Source organism: Dendrobates tinctorius, unplaced genomic scaffold (assembly GCF_039654945.1).
Source record: "Dendrobates tinctorius isolate UK_male_01 unplaced genomic scaffold, ASM3965494v1 ptg000011l, whole genome shotgun sequence".
In the NCBI taxonomy this organism is placed as follows: Eukaryota; Metazoa; Chordata; class Amphibia; order Anura; family Dendrobatidae; genus Dendrobates; species Dendrobates tinctorius.
Window position 1 is genome coordinate 81269251 of NW_027361679.1, and position 19917 is coordinate 81289167.

General features: G+C 45.7%; 1 protein-coding gene across 1 annotated transcript in view; it reads left to right on the forward strand.

Moving 5' to 3' along the window:
* Positions 1-2605: 2605 nt before the first annotated feature.
* POLR2B (RNA polymerase II subunit B) overlaps positions 2606-19917 on the forward strand; it is a 94094-nt gene continuing 76782 nt past the window's right edge. The window contains exons 1-5 of the mRNA XM_073543699.1: positions 2606-2851; positions 2930-3002; positions 4740-4890; positions 12900-13012; positions 14959-15178. Coding sequence (XP_073399800.1) covers positions 2833-2851; positions 2930-3002; positions 4740-4890; positions 12900-13012; positions 14959-15178 — 576 coding nt within the window. The 5' untranslated portion in view covers positions 2606-2832. The remainder of the gene's footprint in view (positions 2852-2929; positions 3003-4739; positions 4891-12899; positions 13013-14958; positions 15179-19917) is intronic.

Below are 19917 nucleotides of genomic sequence, written 5' to 3' on the forward strand. Positions count from 1 at the left end.
TGGGCCAAGGTCGAGGCTGTGGATTGCAGAGCAAGAAGACGGTTATCTATGGATGCCATGTAGTTCAGTATATGGGCCTGAGTGTTACGCTGCTGAGCTAGCTCCTGTTGGAGGCTGCCCAGCTGGGAGGCAGTCCCAGGATCAGAGGCCAGTAGGGTCGACAAGCGGGACTCCATGGACTTGAGGAAGGACATTATCCTTGCGTGATTCTCCCGTAGGAATAGGAGCTCCTTTTGGGTTGGGGTTGGGGTACTAGCGGGGTCCATGGCCTGACTATACTGTAGGGCTGAGGGGAACCGGAAGTGAACCCGCAGAACCGCGACAATGAACCTCCTCGGGGCGAGCTGGCCAAGTGGGCCACCCCCTATACAGGGAGCGTCTGGGGCAAGCCCAGGGGAGACTATCGCCACAGAAGCTGATACCCAGGGACAGATAGCAGGAGAAAGACAACCGAAGACCACAGGGGCAGCGGCAGGTCTAGCAGGAGAAGGCTTGAGGACAGGAACGGACAAGACTGGTAGCGGCAGGTACTGCAGGAGAAGGCTTGAGGACAGGAACGGACGAGGCTGGCACTAGGAAGGAACACAGGGAGGTTACAAGGAGGGGACATTATACTTTGTGTAGGGGGATGTGCTGTAGGGGAGATCATACTTTTGAGTAGCGAGAATGTTCTGTGCAGACATCATACTGTGTGTAGGGGAGATGTGCTGTAGGGGATATTATACTGTGTGTAGGCAGATGTGCTGTAGGGGAGATCATACTGTGTGTAGGGGGATGTGCTGTAAGGGAGATCATACTGCGTGTAGGGGGATGTGCTGTAGGGGAGATCATACTGTGAGTAGGGAGAATGTTCTGTGCAGACATCATACTGTGAGTAGGGGAGATGTGCTGTAGGGGATATTATACTGTGTGTAGGGGAGATGTGCTGTAGGGGATATTATACTGTGTGTAGGGGAGATGTGCTGTAGGGGATATTATACTGTGTGTAGGGGAGATGTGCTGTAGGGGATATTATACTGTGTGTAGGGGAGATGTGCTGTAGGGGATTTTATACTGTGTGTAGGGGGATGTGCTGTAGGGGAGATCATACTGTGAGTAGGGGAGATGTGCTGTAGGGGATATTATACTGTGTGTAGGGGAGATGTGCTGTAGGGGATATTATACTGTGTGTAGGGGAGATGTGCTGTAGGGGATATTATACTGTGTGTAGGGGAGATGTGCTGTAGGGGATATTATACTGTGTGTAGGGGAGATGTGCTGTAGGGGATATTATACTGTGTGTAGGGGAGATGTGCTGTAGGGGATATTATACTGTGTGTAGGGGAGATGTGCTGTAGGGGATATTATACTGTGTGTAGGGGAGATGTGCTGTAGGGGATATTATACTGTGTGTAGGGGAGATGTGCTGTAGGGGATATTATACTGTGTGTAGGGGGATGTGCTGTAGGGGATATTATACTGTGTGTAGGGGAGATGTGCTGTAGGAGATATTATACTGTGTGTAGGGGAGATGTGCTGTAGGGGATATTATACTGTGTGTAGGGGAGATGTGCTGTAGGGGATATTATACTGTGAGTAGGGGAGATGTGCTGTAGGGGATATTATACTGTGTGTAGGGGGATGTGCTGTAGGGGATATTATACTGTGTGTAGGGGAGATGTGCTGTAGGGGATATTATACTGTGTGTAGGGGAGATGTGCTGTAGGGGATATTATACTGTGTGTAGGGGGATGTGCTGTAGGGGATATTATACTGTGTGTAGGGGAGATGTGCTGTAGGGGATATTATACTGTGTGTAGGGGAGATGTGCTGTAGGGGATATTATACTGTGTGTAGGGGAGATGTGCTGTAGGGGATATTATACTGTGTGTAGGGGAGATGTGCTGTAGGGGATATTATACTGTGTGTAGGGAGAATGTACTGTGAGGATATCATAATCTGAGTAGGGTGAAGTACTGTAGAGGAGACTGTGAATAGGGAGAATGTACTGTGAGGACATCATACTGTGTGGGGTGATGCAGTGGATTCACACTATTTGTGGGGTACTTTGTGAGGACCTTGACAGTAGTACCGTACTGTGTGAGAACACTAATGGGCTTCACTAGGAGCAGTTTTTCTGTGTGGGCACATATATAGGTGTGGGTGAGGTTAGGGAAGTGGTTTAGCACAAAATAGAAAGTCCACTGTGCACTCCACAGCATGTGTCCCTCATTCCCGTCTTTCAGAGATGTGCCATATGTATCTGTTGTGTGAGACCATGGCAATACACTGGATTAATAATTAGTGCTGGGGTCCTGGGTTCAAATCCCACCAAGGATAACATCTGCAAGAACTTTTGTACGTTCTCCCTGTGTTTGGGTGGGTTTCCTCCCTTACTCCATTGACTTACAGATAGGGGGAAAATGGGGGCCGGTGATGATCATGTATAAGGCTGCACATTGTGATGGTGGCGGTGCTGTGTAAGGAAATAAACCACGTGCCTACTAAACAAGGGCTGCATCTCTGTAACCCTGCAGCAGGTGGGGGGAGGCTGATATAACACTGTCACCATAGCAGGGGAGCAATCAGGGAACAAATCCACAAGTGAGTACCGGCTCTGACCACTAGGGCGCACTACAGCTATCCCTGTGTGGGCTCACTCCTTCTTGCAGACTAAAACCATAGAGTCAGATTGTGTCGTCGTTTCCCGTGAAATTGACCCGGAAGCGGAAGTGCTTCTGTTTCCTCCGCTTTGCCACTGTGTTGTTGGCGGCTGTGCTGGTTCTAGTGTTAAGAGACTGAGCGCTGTGTGGGGAGTTTTTTCGGTGGTGCGGTCCCCGCTGAGCTACCATTATGTACGACGCGGAAGAGGGTAAGAGGCTGCAAGGGGCCAAGTGTATGCGCCATCATGGCTGACGTGTGTGTTAATAGTGACTGCTCTCCATTGTAGATATGCAGTATGATGAGGAGGATGATGAGATCACTCCAGATCTGTGGCAGGAGGCTTGTTGGATTGTCATCAGGTAAGCCAGGCGGCCAGCCCTCCACTGAGGGTGATGTGTACAGGTCCCAGGAGATCGCATTCACAAGCTGTGCTAGTTCCAAGCTCCCTGCTTGCTTCCAGTAAATGGCGGCCTGTACATTTAGACCAGAGGTTCCAAATCATCCACTGACACCCCAGAAGCAAAGGTTGGGGGTCTTGGACAAGCCCTGCAGAATATGCTTTTAATGACCAGATGACCACGGTTTTTGCTCACTGACCACAAGCGGAGATCTTGCAAATGGCGACAGATTGGTGTTAATATCTTTGTGTATTTTTCACTTTGGTGAAGCCTTCATGACTAACTAAAGAAAGGCAAGGGTGGCATTTTGCTAGAAGATACCACTAGTGCTCATTCAGTGAGGGTTATATGGTTAGGATGATATGGCAGCGGTGGCAGGAAAGTATTGTTACCCAGCTGATGGATTTGTTTGACTTTTTTCAAATAACCGCATTGCACAGCAGTACAATCTCCACTGATGGAAAGCTGGTCATACATTCTAGCAGTGGTGTAACTAGAGTCTCTTGGCCCCCCACCTCTATGTTGGTCAGATGTAAGGGCATTTGTACCGTTCTACATCCTATAGACATACATGTAATAATTTATCCCGCCCTGGGCCAGTTTCCGGTATGACGTCTGCCATCCTGGGCCTTCTCCAAGACGGCGCCTCCCGCACATGTGCAATAGCAGCTGTTGGCAATCTCCGAGACCTGCTACTGCACAGGTGCCCTGGGCGCCATTTTCAAAATGACTTTTTTCTCCCTCGCTCAAGTAAATCTGCAAAAGGGATTAAGTGCACATTAACCATTCGATTATGCTGCAGCACAGGTACCACGGCCGGCACCTGCCTGCAGAAGTGTTTTTTTTTTTTTTCTTCTCCAGTATGTGATGGTATTCATTATGCAAACTGGCAGATCAGTGAGAGATCAGTGACCCGTCAGCAATATGAATAGCTAATCGGAGCACACATACACCAGCCCCATCTTAAGGTACTGTCACACTTAGCGATGCACCAGCGATATGACGCGGTCAGGATCGCTAGTACATCGCTAAGTGGTCGCTAGTGAACAGGCAGATCTCACCAGCGACAACGCAGGGGTCGGGGGTCGCTACTTACCTGTCAGACGAGGCGATCCTGACGTCCACGCGTCGCTCGTCGGCGCCACAGGAAGCCCAGCAGGAAGCTGACGACGAGAAACGGTCCAGGACGTTCTCGCGCGATCAGCAATAACCAGCGGGGGAGCGGTCGGAGGTAAGTATCAGACACAGCGATGTCTCTAGCAATATCGCTATAACATCACAAAAACCAGTGACGTTATAGCGATATTGCTAGCAATATCGCTTAGTGTGACAGGCCCTTTAGAGCACGAGGATATCATTAACTAAAAGCTAAAAATAAAGATTAGGAAACAGCCACAAGATGGATTTCATCAACCAAGGTATCATTGTAATCAGTATTACAGCGCCAACCTGACAGTGTCTGTAGGTTACTGTGCACAATCCTGCTGACAGGTTCCCTTTAGCTTGAACCTGTCAGCAGATGAAAAGTAATCAGTATTTGCTTTTAGTTTATTAGCAAGAACTGGTCTCTTTAGATCTGGTGACAGGTCATCTTTAAGTCCGTTCCTGCAAGAAAGGTATGGAAGTAGAGACAAGACAACCCTGTATGTGTTATGCTAACTCATCTTGGTATTTTCTGTCATTCTTGCTTCTCCTCAGCTCCTATTTTGATGAGAAGGGTTTGGTACGTCAACAACTTGATTCATTTGATGAGTTCATTCAGATGTCCGTGCAGAGGATTGTGGAGGATGCCCCACCGATAGATCTACAAGCTGAAGCTCAGCACACCACAGGAGAAGTAGAAGAACCGGTAGGTCTCAGTCATGTGAAGCAGATGATAAATATATGACTGGTATAATAGATTCAGTTCTTAACTCCAGCCCTGTGCAATAGCAAATAGCAGGCTTTAGTATATGTGTAGATTGTAATGTAGGGCAGTTCTTTTATTTTTTGTTCTTTGGAAGGCACGATTATTTACTTAGTTTGTTTTTGGTTTGTGTTTTTTTTAAATTACTTAAAGGGAATCTGTCTTAAGGTTTTTGCTACCCCATCTGAGAGCAACAAGATGTAGGGACTGAGATCCTGATTTCAGCAATGTATCTCTTATTGGGCTGCTTGTTGTAGTTTTGATAAAAATCACTGTTTCATCTGTTGTACACCAACCACCTCTGAATGCTGAGCTCTGTATAATCCCACCTACACCACTGATTGGTAGATTTTTGTATACACTGTGCATAGGTAGAAAGCTGACAATCTGTGACATTCCATTTATCCCCTTCCTGCTGCTCCACTACCAATTTCTGCACTTTTTTTGTTTTTCCTCCCCCTCTAAGAGTCATAACTTTTTTTTTTTTTTTTTAACTTTCCATCAACATAGCCGTAAAAAAAAAATCCAAGTACAGTGAAAAGTGTACGGGGTAAAACGTGATCCTTTTTTTTTTTTTTTTTTTTTTTTGTGTAGAGAGGGCAGTAAGGGTGTTACTAGTTCTTACGACGTTAATTGTGTGGTAAAAATTACCTGGAAACTTGATTCTCGAGATGAGTATGATTATAGTGATGCTAAACTTAAAATTTGTGGGGGGGTTTAATGTAAATGAAAAATAAAAAAACTAATTTTCATAAAGAAATTGTCCTTGCTTTAAGAATTGTAATATTTTTGTCTTGCCTTAGATGGGCTTGTTTGAAGACTTATTTTTGCAGACTTTTTTTGTATTTGTACCATTTTGGGGTACATATAATGTTTTTATCGCCTTTTTTTTTCTCCTGCTATGTTTTTACCATATAGGTTAAATAACTTTATAATTTGACAGACCTGATGACTTTCACCAGCGCAGCAAAACCAATTCGTCAATGTACACACGTTCAGTAATTTACCTCAGTATTTGTAAGCCAAGACCAGGAATGGGTGATAAATACAGAAGTGGTGACGTGTCTCTATTAGATATAAGCAAACCTTTCAAGGTTCGATTCTGCCCGGCAAATATCCCGATGTTCGCTGAACATGCCCGTACCCCATTGAATTCAATGGGAACAAAAATGAAAGCTGCCAAAACAGCTCAAATTATGGGCAGACACCAGGAAAAGTGGCATCAATTAATCCACATTACAATTCATACAATTATTTATTATTATAGCACCATTTGTTCCATGGTGCTTTACATGTAAAAAGGGGTATACATAGCAAACAACAAGTAAAATAATCTTGAACAAATCAGTCACCTACCGGTACAGGAGGAGAGAGGACCCTGCCTGTAAGCGCTCACAATCTACAAGGGATGGGTGAAGATACAGTAGGTGAGGGTAGAGCTGGTCGTGCAGCGGTATGGTGGGCAGTTTGTACTCTTGTCGGAAGAGGTGGGTCTTCAGTTTCCTCTTGAAGGTTTCCATGGTAGGCGAGAGTCTATGTTGGGGAAGAGAGTTCGAGAGTAGGGGGGATACACAGGACAAATCTTGTATGTGATTTTGGGAAGAGGAGATAAGAGGGGAGTAGAGAAGGAGATCTTGTGAGGATCGGCAGTTGCATGCAGGAAAGTACCAGGAGACTAGGTCACAGATGTATGGAGGAGACGGGTTTTGAATAGCGATGTATGTCAAATTTGGGGTTTTGAGCTGGAGTGTATGGGCAATGGGGAGCCAATGCAGGGATTGACGGAGGGGAAAAGCCAGGGAATAGTGGGGTGACAGGTGGATTAGTCGGCCAGAGCAGAGTTTAAGATAGATTGGAGGGGTGGTGCAGATTAGAAGGGAGGCCACAGAGCAGGAGGTTGCAGTAGTCGAGGCGGGAGATGAGGGCATGCCCTAGCGGTTTTGCAGATTCATGGATGAGGAATGTGCAGATACAAGAGTTATTTTGTAGTTTGAGTCGGCAGGAAGTGGAAAGGGTTTCGATTACCGGTTTGAATGAGAGATCAGAGTCAAGTTTGCGGGACTGGAGAGAGTGGGCAGCCATTGAATTTGATGGATGGATCAGTTGGAGGGGGTTGAATGAGATGGTGGACAGATGATGAATTTGGTTTTATCCATGTTACGTTTTAGAAATCTAGCAGAGAAGAAAGATGAAATAGTGGTCCAGACAGATATAGTGGAATTCTGGTTAGTAAGGAGGTGATATCAGGTCCAGATAGGTAGATCTCACAGGTGGTGAGATGTGATTTGGAAAGTTGATCTTCCGTGATGGTGGAGAAGTTGGTTTTAGAGGAGGAGAGTTGAGTAGTTATGAGGAGGGGCTGTGGGGACTTTAGGCAAAAGCTTTGCCTTGTGCTGTCACTCTTCTGCTCGAAGAATGAGGCAGTCTTCATCTGAGATGATTAGAAGGGGAGCTGGGGGACGAGGACAGAATTGAAAATACCGAATAGCTGTTTAGGCTTGTGTGACAGGGACGATATGAGTGATGAGAAGTAGGTTTGTTTTTTTACTGCAGTGAGAAATTCCCCAGCATTTTGACAACTTCTGTTACTGGACTGACTATTTGACACCCTTCCTTTGGCAGCTGCACAGCGGAATGCCTTGTAGATGAGGGCCAGAAAGAGCATGTGGTCTAGTGGATGGCAAGCTCTGCATCAAGTGGCCTCTCTTCTTCCTCCACCGTAACCTCAAACACAACACTCCTCAGAAGTGGCACCCCAATTACACTTGTTTGCCCAGTGTTACAACTCTTCAAGCACCAACTGACTGTGGGGAACCACAGATGGGCGAGTCTGCAGAGTTGTTTGCACATTCTATTCCATGGGCATCAGAGAGGCCTGCTCCAAAGATTCACAGACTCAAGAGGAGGAAAGCAGCTGCACCAGTTGGCAACAAATTTGTCAGTTGGATCCGGGGCTTAACGAAGTAGGGTCCTAGCAGAATCGAGAGCCTCATCACCAGACATTAACCCCCCCAGGGGGGTGAAGGTGATCCTGATGAGACTCAGATACCTGAGATGCACACGGACGCTATAGTGCTGTCGGGGAAGGAAGAGGAGGAGGGTGACTCTTGGGGTGAGAAGGGGAAGATGAGAGGATGACGATGAGGTTGTAGATCCCACTTGGTGTAAACCCAGAGGCACACAGCTCTGTAGCTCATCAGAGTAGGAGATGGAGACGGAAGATGAGTAGAATTGCGCAAATTTGTTCGGATTCGGTTCCAAATACGATCGGGAGCGAATATTGTTTTTGCAATATTTGTCGAACACATCCGAACATCGTCAGTCAATGAGAGTAGAAATTACTGAATATGTTCAGAACCGATCATCAAACATACATTCGGCACGAATAGGGTACCCATATGGCACGAATATGGCAAATTCAGATTCAGCAACCGAATCCGGACAAATTCGCTCAACTCTAAAGACGAGTAGGTTACGTTGTGGCTTGCTGCACAGACACTGACTGATGCAACGACGACAAGCACTGCATCCTCACCCGCGATTCTAGCTTTGTCAAGCAGCGGTCGTTGGTCTGCAGTTCCCAGGGGCTGTAAGGGTTGGCTAGCCTGGCCCTTTTTTGACACTGCAAAAGATGACCCAACTGGCGTTATCTGCCAATTTTGTAAAAAAAAAAAAAACTGAGTAGAGGAAAAAAATCCATCAATTTGACTATTGCATGCATGAACCGGCACAAGCGTGATCAAAATCCATTAGTCTGGGAATCTCACTGCCCTAAAATACGGACAAGCGGGCCTCGCCAACCACTGTCTGCCCCATCAACCACATCTGCTGCTTCCTTTTACTCAGTCAACGTGGCAAGTGTTCTCGCACAGGTCTCTGTCCGCTGAACCTCGACTTGTTTACCCGCTACAGTCGTGGGGAGTGACAGCCCGCCTGCTGTTTTTGACCGGTCTCGGACACCGAGCACATCGCATCTTTCTCAATCCACCATAACATCGCTGCCTGCACTTACTCCACCCTTTGTCAGCACAGCAGTCAGCCTTTTGTTCGTGCAGTTGTGGTCCCGTAAAAGATTGTTTCCTCCTACACATGGCAAAGCTAAGAGCTTGAACTTCACCATCTCCAATCTACTACTAATAGTAGTCTTTATTTACATAGTTCAAATGTATTCCACAGTGCTTTACAAGTCAGCAATACATCTAAAGCAGTCACAAGTTACAAAGTTAATGATAGTCCAATAATTAAAGCAAAAATAATTATCCTACTTGTAAGAGCTCACAATTTACAATGAGGTAGGAGTGATATAAAGTACAGGTGCTTATTTACATTGATTGTTCAGCCATGTTGAGGAAATGGGGGGAGGGGTAGATAAAGGCTGCATGAGGTAGTCAGCAGCCAATACCACGAGAAGTGGTGAGTTCTCCTTCAATGGAAGTCTTCAAACAGAGGCTGGACAGACATCTGACTGGGATGATTTAGCAAATCCTGCTTTGAGCAGGGGGTTGGACCAGATGGCCCAGGAGGTCCCTTCCAACTCTACGATTCTATTTGTAGTGCTTTTGGGCACAGTGGAGTTTGATGGTGAATTATGTTCAGAGAAGTAGAGAATGGGCTTCATATGTTAAAAGGACTTTGATTAGGGAACGCGATAGGCCGCCCTTAACAGATGTGTTTTTAGTGAGCTCCTAAAACTGTCACTTGTGGTTAGTCCTAATTTCTTGGGGTAGAGAAGGGGAAGAGGTGAGTTTTCTAGGTAAGAGAACAGAGCCGGGCAAAGACTAGATTAAGGATGTTACCATCTTTCCATGTCTCAGAGGCTAAAAGTTGTGAGAGGCCAAGAGAAGTGGGTAGAGATAGAAGCTGGGATGCAGTTGGGGAGGTGGGGCTGTTTATGGGGATTTTGAAGTCTCCCAGGATAAGGGTTGGTAATTCTGAGGACATGAAGTGCGGCAGCTAGGCAGAAAAGTGGTCAAGGAAGTGGGTGGGTGGGTGAGCCTGGGGAAACGGTATATGACTGCTACTTTGAGGGAGAGGAGATGGAAGAGCCTGATGGTGTGGCCCTCAAAAGAAGAATGGCGTCAATAAGCCTGTATTAAAAAAATTGGTGGTAGCGAGTATTGTGGGGTTATCGTGGAGATAGCAGTATATACACATTCCATGCATTGTAATCCGGAAGTGTATATGCCGTATGCTCAGTGTTATTTTTCTGATAACTGATTATTGGGAACAGCCTGCGGCCTTCTCGGTTGATCGTCGCCCAATCGTGTAATTGGACGATAGGGGCCAGCTGAGAGGTGTTGGCTTCAAAGATCAGAGCGGGTGGTTCTGCATGACTCCCGGCCTGTGATCTGTGATAATTGGATGAAACCCTTGACAGATCTTTTGCCCAATCCAATCTGTTGACCACAGAAATGCAGCCTTTCCGCCTGGTGGATACATCGCAGTCCCCCAGTACCAGTGTTTAATCGCTATTGCTTCTTCTCTTAAGATGTGCCTGAGCTACACCAGCAAGTAGCAGACAACTTTACCTGTTCCTTGAAAAAAAATCTATATCTGACGGTGCATTTCAGCACTGGCACCTGGATGAGGAAGCATGGCCAGGGGCGTTAAATCTCTCTGGCTAGGAACTCGGTAACTCTGGTGGCTGTGGGGTCAGGTGGGAAGAGGCTGCTTCACAAGTCTTGGAATCCTCAAGGCTTGCAGGACGCTTGGGGATGGAGAATTAAACCACTACACATCTGATGATGGAGAGCTAAAATACTAGACACCAGGGGTTGAAGAACTAAAATACTAAACACCTAGGGTTGGAGAACTAAACCACTACACGCCAGCAGATGGCGAACTAAACCACTACACACTAAAGGATGGTGAACTAAAACACTAGACACCAAAGTGTCACTAGACAGCAAATCTTGGAATCCCCAATGCTTGAGGGACAAACCTCTGTATCTAACACGACCTCCTATAGGACCTCCGCTAACGAGACACTCTTTCCAACAGTGCAGAGAGAATCCCCCCACCTCTGTACTGCGCAGCCAGGGAATCAGGCAGTGTTTAAATTAATTTGCCTTGGAGAGCGCAGTCACACAGCTAAAGTGTTGTGAGCAGCTATCCAAGCTGAGTTTGAGCAATGGCTGTTTCCACTGAACCTGGAGTCAGGGAAGGAGGTCCGTGTGTGATAACAGTGCAAACATGGTGGCTGACCTACGCTGGACAACCTCACACCTGGTTTTACATCAATTTGTACTCCATTTTCCTAGCCTGGATGCACTGCTGCAGAAAGCATAGTCGCTGCGTGTTCATTTCTGGGGTCCACACCCCACGTGTCATTGACTTGCATCGCTGCAAAGGTCTTTTGGACTACCATTTAACAAGTTAATATGCGCTGTGACGACATGGTTAAATTCCACTCTGCACATATTGCAGCATCTGTGGCTACAGCGACGACCCTTGGTAAAGTATGATGTTTTGCATACTCTGGCTCAACACAGTACCAACGTGTAGCAAATCACGCTTTCAGAGTGGACAGATATGAAGGACCTCTGCACCCTTCTGCACAGTTTCGAAATGGCTACTAAGATGGTTATCGCTGACATTGCGGTCATCAGCATCACTATTTTGGTCATCTATATGCTGGAACAAACTTTGAATAGTTTGCGGGAGGAGGTGGTGGTCCCAGAGAAAGAGGAGGATGCGGAAGTGATAACAATATCTAAAAGCTCTGGACTGTCGTTGTACAGGCGGGTGCCATGAGAGGGTGGATTACAGCGATTGAGGGGGGCTCATGGTACCCGAGAAATTGTTAGTAAAGGTGCAGGAGCCGAGGAACGAATAGAGGAGGAAGAGTTGATGGGCTCACAACAGTAAGGAGATGAAGAGGATAACGATCCCCTCTTTGTTGTCCGTGGTTGGCGGGAGGGGATGGAGGAAGCAAGCGTCAGTGTTACCGCGCCACCAACACATCATGTACTTGGACTTCATGGAAGCACTCAACACATGAGCACCTTCTTGCTGCACATGATTGTTGGCCATATTGTTAGGAACAGAAATAGTGCTGACTAATGGATTGCCACTCTGTTGCATCCATGATGCAAGAGTAAATTTTGCCAGATGCTTCACCCCCTCAAAAGGGCCTCGTGTATGCTAGAATATCGAAACACAAAGACAGCAGTGAGGCACACTGTGTGCATCCCAGTTCTAGACGTCCAGCCCCGGGAACGTCAAGGCTGAATCGCAAAAACATTAGCAGCAGTGTAAATGGCAGAGGCCGCATGGTTAGCACTGCAGCCTTGCAGCACTGGGATCCTGGGTTCAAACCCCACTACGGACAACACCTGCAAGGAGTTTGTATGTTCTCCCCGTGTTTGCGTGGGTTTCCTCTGGGTACTCCGGTTTCCTTCCACACTCTCTAAAGACATACATGTAATTCACTACCACATCAGTGTAGTATATAGAGTAAATGATGGTCTCATATAGGCTTCACAGTAACACCAGGATGCCAGCCATGTGGGTTTCATCATGACACTGGCTGCCATGGCAGTTTATCAGCAACATGCAATCATAGTCCTGGAGTCCAGTGGACAGCTGAAAACTTGTGCTTCTTCAATGCTGCTGTTATCAGTGGCATTTATTAAAGGTGCTAAACAGAAGTGACCTGGTTCTAGTAGCTTCTGTGAGAGGTAGATGCAGGCGGTATAACACAACTCCTGAGACCGCTACTTACATAGTAAGTATATCATTTAGAGGGAAGGGGTCACTACATGCAAACTGTACTAAAGATAAGGTACTGTACTAAGGTAGTATATGTAAGCCTGGTGATTTGTGTTTGAGTTGCTCTTCAGGACATTTTTCCGTGTCTGCTATTCTGTGATGTAATATAAAATAAGCTGGCTCTTACTTGCATATGTATCTTCTACTTAATTTACATCTTGACTTTTGTAATGATTTTACAGCCACGATTCCTACTAAAGTTTGAGCAAATCTACCTGTCTAAACCTACACACTGGGAAAGAGATGGTGCTCCTTCACCCATGATGCCAAATGAAGCAAGACTTAGAAATCTAACGTAAGAATGTTATCATATGATGGAAGTAGAAGATTGAAGTCTCTCCCACACTTATACTCTTCCTATAGAAGTGATCATATTGTGTGTCTGAGAGCACTTACGTTGTGAGCCTCTTATGGGCATGGTGCTGATCTCTGTACATCACTGTAGGCAATACACAATAATTACCGCATGTTTCTGAATATATGTTGGCTGCGTCTTTTCTGCAGTCGGGAAGCTCACAGCAGTGGCGGACCTCCAACTGCTTTTTTAAATCAGGCAGAGCCTTCATAAAGCGCTGTACCCCGATCACTGCAAGCTATGCTGCCTCATAGTTCCCTCTCTCTGCCGACACTGATCTATGTGATCCTTGCTGATTAGAGAGACTAGACCAGTATGCTAGCAAGTTAAGGAAAGCTTCTGCCCACGCAAGGATCAATATAATTAATCTTTGGTACATGAGCTTAAAACAAAAGTCACATATTAAGCCAACAATAGCAGGAGGCTGTCTCTAAGACAGAAGTCAGTCTCCTGCATTTCCAAGGGTTTAATTCTGTCTGTGCACTATATAGGATACACATATATGTCCTTGTTTGGCCAGATTTATGACAGACCAGAAATGGAAGATACCAAGCAAATAGTTGACTCCACAATAAATGTACTTGTGCTCTTTATGACCAAAACTACTAAAGTGAACTGTTTTGGGACTTCATGTCACTTTTGCAGGCGGTATACAGTTCCCTTTAGTTTTAGGTTCAACCTCCAAATGTACTGTATCACTAGACCACAAGTATGCATCCAACTTCTGTTACCACTGTAGAATAAAACATTACACACCTATTTTACCCTAGACACTCAGAAACAAGGTATAACGCTACGCCACCAACGTTACTGACTTTAATTCATCCACATCTATACATCCTCTGAACTTTTCATTAATGACATTTTTTTTCCTCTTTTCTGCTGTTTATAACATATAAAACATAGATTTAGATACCTGCTGCTTTTATTTATTTTTTTTGTTTTGATTTTCAATTTTATTTTCTTGTTTCTTTTCCCATATTGGTCTTGATTTAAAGGATATGATATTAATTCCATGGTTTGTAAAAGGTTTTGGAAATAAAATCTTTTCAAACTGGTTATTTTCCAAAATGTATCAGTTTTCTATTGCAGATGTATGCATCTAGCCATTTACTTGCCTTTTATTACTAACAATCTATTTTGTCCTTTACTGGGCTTCGGCCATGCTCGAGCATGTTCTGATGTTTTCTGTTGTTAATGGGTTATGTTCGGAGGCCAGGGTGCGGCACAACCATTTGTAAGTACTGCTCATAACCTTGTGCAGAGGGCAAATCCCACCGTCATATAAAGAAGAAAGACAGCAATGTTACATGCAGCTGTCTGCCTGTACTATGGCTAAGAACGGATCGTGAATGCTTTTTCCGTGCCCAAGTGACTGCTTGCTATTACTGTACTTGCCCCATCAGAGAGCCTTGGCCTATATAGCTGTCTGGCTGCACAGTACAAGCCAGCTCAGTCATGGAAGAAGCCCTCACTATCTGTTCTCAGCCAAAGTGCAGGCAGACAGCTGTATATAACATGGCCAATTTGTCTACATAGTGTTATGAGCGCTACTCAGAGGGTTATGTTTGCTCCATGGACCCCACGTACATAAGCCATTTACTACAGAAAATGTGCACGTGCTAGGCAAGCCTGCTACTGAACAAACTGTATTGTTAGCACCAAGAAGACAAGTGATCAGACTATATAGGTAAGTCTGTAATAAAAAAAAAAAAAGATGTTTTTTCGAAAATTAACGGGATTTGGAAAGTTCTCTTTTTCCAAAATCTTTTATAGACTGTTATCAAGTTAAAGTGACCAAAATCTAGGTGTAACTTTGGAATTAGTCCTTAGACATGTAGTTTCTATGTGCATCAAAATTGTTTCTTCTTTAAACTGTTTTTAAGGTATTCAGCCCCACTTTATGTGGATATTACAAAAACCGTTGTGAAAGAAGGGGACGACCAAATCCAAACGCAACATCAGAAGACCTTTATTGGAAAGATCCCAATCATGTTGCGCTCCACTTATTGTCTTTTAAATGGCCTCACTGATCGTGATCTTTGTGAGTTAAATGAGTGCCCACTGGATCCCGGAGGTTACTTTATTATCAATGGATCTGAAAAGGTATTTTTGCTTTTAATCATGTCTCTACCACAGTGGTCATTCTTATTGTACAATCAGTGAGAGTGTGACAATTGGAGGAGGTACTCAGTTTAAATTAAAAAATCCAGTGAAAGGTCCTGTTTAAATTGAAAGTACCATTTCTGATGTTTCACCATACCCTGCATCCCCCATTGCTATACAGGCAGTTATCTATCTTTAACCCCCTCACGCTGCATGACTGATGTATACGTGGTGGAGTGTGTCAGGAACTTTGGGGCGAGCTCAGAAGCAGATGCTGGCTACATTATATAGATGGCATCTGCCTCTGCAGTGATCAGCCTCCCCGCCGAAAGTTTACCCTCTAACATTACCAGGGACTCTTTGATCGCTATCTGCTGTTGAGGGGTGTAAATGTTATACATAGTTTTGTAAATGTAATCAGGGTACTAGATTTCTAGAGGATGCAAAGTTAGGATCTCTGTAAGTGGGTTGAGTCTCATTAATTTTCTTTATAGTGGATACGTTTTTTAAAAGGCCTAAAAAAGTGGGCATTGTACTGCAGTGTTATGGCCAATGAGGCAAGACGTCAGTTAACTGGTGGGACCTTACTGATAGTCTGACAAAAAAGAATTTCTGTTGGCTAAATTTAATTGCTGGACGTAGAGGTTGGATTGGTTAATCACTAGATGGACCAGCTCAACACTGAAAAATAAATAGAAAATATCAAATTTGGACGACCCAGTTGTCTGCACCTGGAGTTAGGGGAAAACCAATGAGAGCTGATGTTAGGTTGAACCTTAAGGATATGTTGAAGAAAGGGAGGAAAGGTAGAAAGAATCCCCCTAGTTCTCCCTCAGACTCCTCTTTGGCCTTATCTCAGACCGAACAGCCATCCTCCTCAGACTCCCCATACAGTGACACGGGGGATAAGCCATGTTTTCCCGTAGAAGACACGGATGCTAAAGGCCATTAGAACAACAATGGGCCTACAGGAAGAGAAAGCGGCTAAATCCCTAGAGGACGTCATGTTTGGGCGGCTTCAAGAGGAAAAAACGGACCTTTACAGTGAATGAAAAGATCCAAGCGCTTATTGAGAGAGAATGGAGGAAACCTGAGAGATCAGGGGCTCTTCCCTCCGCCTCCAAGAGACGATACCCCTTTGAGCACAAAGATGCGGAAATATGGGACAAAGTCCCAAAGATTGACAGAGCGGTGTCCAGGTCTTCCAAAAAGTCGGCCCTACCTCTAGAAGACTCAGGGGTTCTTAGGGACCCGCTAGACAAAAAAGCTTATTCCTATTTGAGGCATGCATGGGAAGCAACAGCGGCAGGATTAAAGCCGGCAATATCAGGCACCTGCACGGCGCGCTCCCTGATGATTTGGCTGCAGCAGTTAGAAGAGAGGCTAGCGTCAAAGGTCCCAAGAGAAAAGATATTGGCAGATGTGTATCTCCTGCAGCTTTTCTGGCAGACACCTCAGCGGACTCTGAGGTTGACAGCTAGGGCGGCAGGCTTATCAAATGCCGCCAGATGCGCGTTGTGGCTTAAAGGCTGTCCAGGTGACCTGCAATCTAAAGCTAAGCTGTGCTCTCTCCCCTGTGATGGTCGGTTTTTATTCAGGAAAAACTTAGATGACATAATGGAAAAGGCGAGCGATGGGAAGAAAGGGTTCCCGACAGACCAGAGAAGACAGCCCTTTCGGAGTGGAAGATTAAATAGGGGTCATCCTACGGCCAATAGGAGAAGATGGGAAGATAAAAGGAAAAAGGAGTCAGGATTTATGTTTGGTGGAGGCACCTCCACTGCAAAGAAATTTCCACAATGACGCCAGCATCCCGGTAGGGGGGAGATTGGCACTCTTTTCCAAGGCCTGGGGGAAGATCTCTTCCAATACCTGGATCGTAAGAGAAGGCCTGAGAATCCCCTTTGTTCGCCAGCCAAAAGCCGTGTTTGTCGTTACCCCTATCAGGAAGGCGATCGAAGAACAGTTGGCCTTGGAATCAGAGATCCTGAGCCTGATAGACAAGCAGGTCCTTTCCGAAGTCCCAAACACACAGGAAGGAAGGGGGCTCTATTCTCCCCTTTTTCTGATAAAAAAACCAGATCAATCATAAACCTCAGAGGTCTCAATCGGTGGCTAAAGAATCAAACCTTCAAGATGGAATCGGAGCTACAGTCATAAAGCTGCTACATCAAAATTGTTTTATGGCCGTAGTCGATTTAACCCCTTCACGACCAATGATGCCACATAGGCGTCATGAAAACTGGTGCCAATCTGGCCAGTGACGCCTATGTGGCGTCATGACTTTAAAGCCCCCCTGCGGGTCGGGTGACCTAGGTCACTGAAAGGTCACCCGACCCGCAGATACAGGGGGCTTTGTTCTTCACCATAGGGGGCGTGGCTTTGCCCCCACGTGACTACGATCGCTCTGAGTGGCTGTTTCACTTTTAACAGCCAATTAGAGCGATAGTAATATTTCATCAATGAAAATTGATGAAATATTACAATCCAGCCATGTCAGACGCTGCTGTAGCTGGTGACAGCGATCCGACCCCCCCTGCCCCCCCCCCCCCCCCCGCCATTGAATGACAGCGGCGATGTGCTGCCGCTGCCATAACCCCCCCCCCCGGCTTCCGATCGCCCCCCCCCCTCCCACCCCCCGGTACTCACCGAGTGCCATTATGGCTCCCGGTCTCCTGCCGTCCCGGACCATGGGCGCCGCCATATTGGAAAATGACGGGCGCATACGCAGTGCGCCCGCCGGCTGCAGTTTCCATTCATTCATTTTGATCACTGTGATAAACGCTCACAGTGATCAAAATAGAATGTAAAGTAAATAAACCCCCCGTTTATCACCCTCTTAGGCAGGATCAACTAATAAAATAAATTATTTTTATTTTTCCGTTAGGGTTAGGGTTGGAAAGAGGGTTAGGCTTGTGGTTAGGGTTGGGATTAGGGGTGTGTTGGGGTTAGGGTTGGGATTAGGGTTAGGGATGTGTTGGGGATAGGGCTGTGGTTAGGGGTGTGTTGGGGTTAGGGTTGAAGTTAGAATTGTGGGGTTTCCACTGTTTAGGCTAATCAGGGGGGTCTCCAAACGCGACATGGTGCAACCACTGATTCCAGCCAATTTTGCGTTCAAAAAGTTAAACGGTGCTCCCTCCCTTCCAAGCCCCGAAGTGTGCCCAAACAGTGGTTTACCCCAACATATGGGGGTATCGGCGTACTCAGGAAAAATTGCACAACAACTTTGGGGTTCTAATTTCTCCTGGTACCTTTGGGAAAATAAAAAAATTGGGGGCTAAAAAAATATTTTTGTGGAAAAATTTTTATTTTTTTATTTTCACGTCTCTGCGTTATAAACTTCTGTGAAGCACTTGGGGGTTCAAAGTGCTCACCAGGCATCTAGATAAGTTCCTTGGGAGGTCTAGTTTCCAAAATGGGGTCACTTGTGGGGGGTTTCTATTGTTTAGGCACATCAGGGGCTCTGCAAACGTAACGACGACCGCAGACCATTCCATCAAAGTCTGCATTTCAAAACCTCACTACTTCCATTCCGAACCCTTACGTGTGCCCAAACAATGGTTCCCCCCCCATATATGGGGCACCAGCATACTCAGGACAAACTGTACAACAACTTTTGGGGTCCAATTTATCCTGCTACCCCTGTGAAAATAAAAAATTGCTGGCTGAAAATCACTTTTTTGAGGAAAAAAAATATTTTTTATTTTCACGGCTCTGCGTTATAAACTTCTGTGACGCGCTTGGAGGTTCAAGGTGCTCACCACACATCTAGATAAGTTCCTTGGGGGGTCTAGTTTCCAAAATGGGGTCACTTGTTGGGGGGGGTTCCACAGTTTAGGTACATCAGGGGCTCTGCAAATGTTACATGATGCCCGCAGACCATTCCATCAAAGTCAGCATTTCATAATGTCACTACTTCCCTTCCGAGCCCCGAAGTGTACCCAAACAGTGGTCCCCACCCACATATGTGGTACCAGCGTGCTCAGGACAAACTGGACAACAACTTTTGGGGTCTAATTTATTCTGGTACCCTTGTGAAAATAAAAAATTGCGCACTAAAAAATAATTTTTTGAGGAAAAAAAAAATTATTTTTTTATTTTCATGGCTCTGCGTTATAAACTTTTGTGAAGTACTTGGGGGTTCAAAGTGCTCACTATGCATCTAGATAAGTTCCTTAGGGGGTCTAGTTTCCAAAATGGGGTCATTTGTGGGGGAGCTCCAATGTTTAGGCACACAGGGGCTCTCCAAAAACGACATGGTGTCCGCTAACGATTAGAAGTAATTTGCATTTCAGAAAGTCAAATGGTGCTCCTTCCTTTCTGAGCCCTGCCGTGTGTCCAAACAGTGGTCCCCCCCCCCCCCACATATGGGGTACCAGCGTACTCAGGAGAAACTGGAGAACAACTTTTGTGGTCCAATTTCTCCTGTTAGCCTTGTGAAAATTAAAAATAGTGTGCTAAAAATCATTTGAGGAAAAAAAAAAATATTTTTTATTTTCACTGCTCTTATAAACTTTTGTGAAGCACTTGGGGGTTCAAAGTGCTCACTATACATCTAGATAAGTTCCTTAGGGGGTCTAGTTTCCAAAATGGGGTCACTTGTGGGGGAGCTCCAATGTTTAGGTACACAGGGGCTCTCCAAACGCGTCCGATAACGATTGGAGCTAATTTTCCATGCAAAAAGTCAAAAGGTGCTCCTTCGCTTCCGGACCCTGCCGTGGGCTCAAACAGTGGTCTAT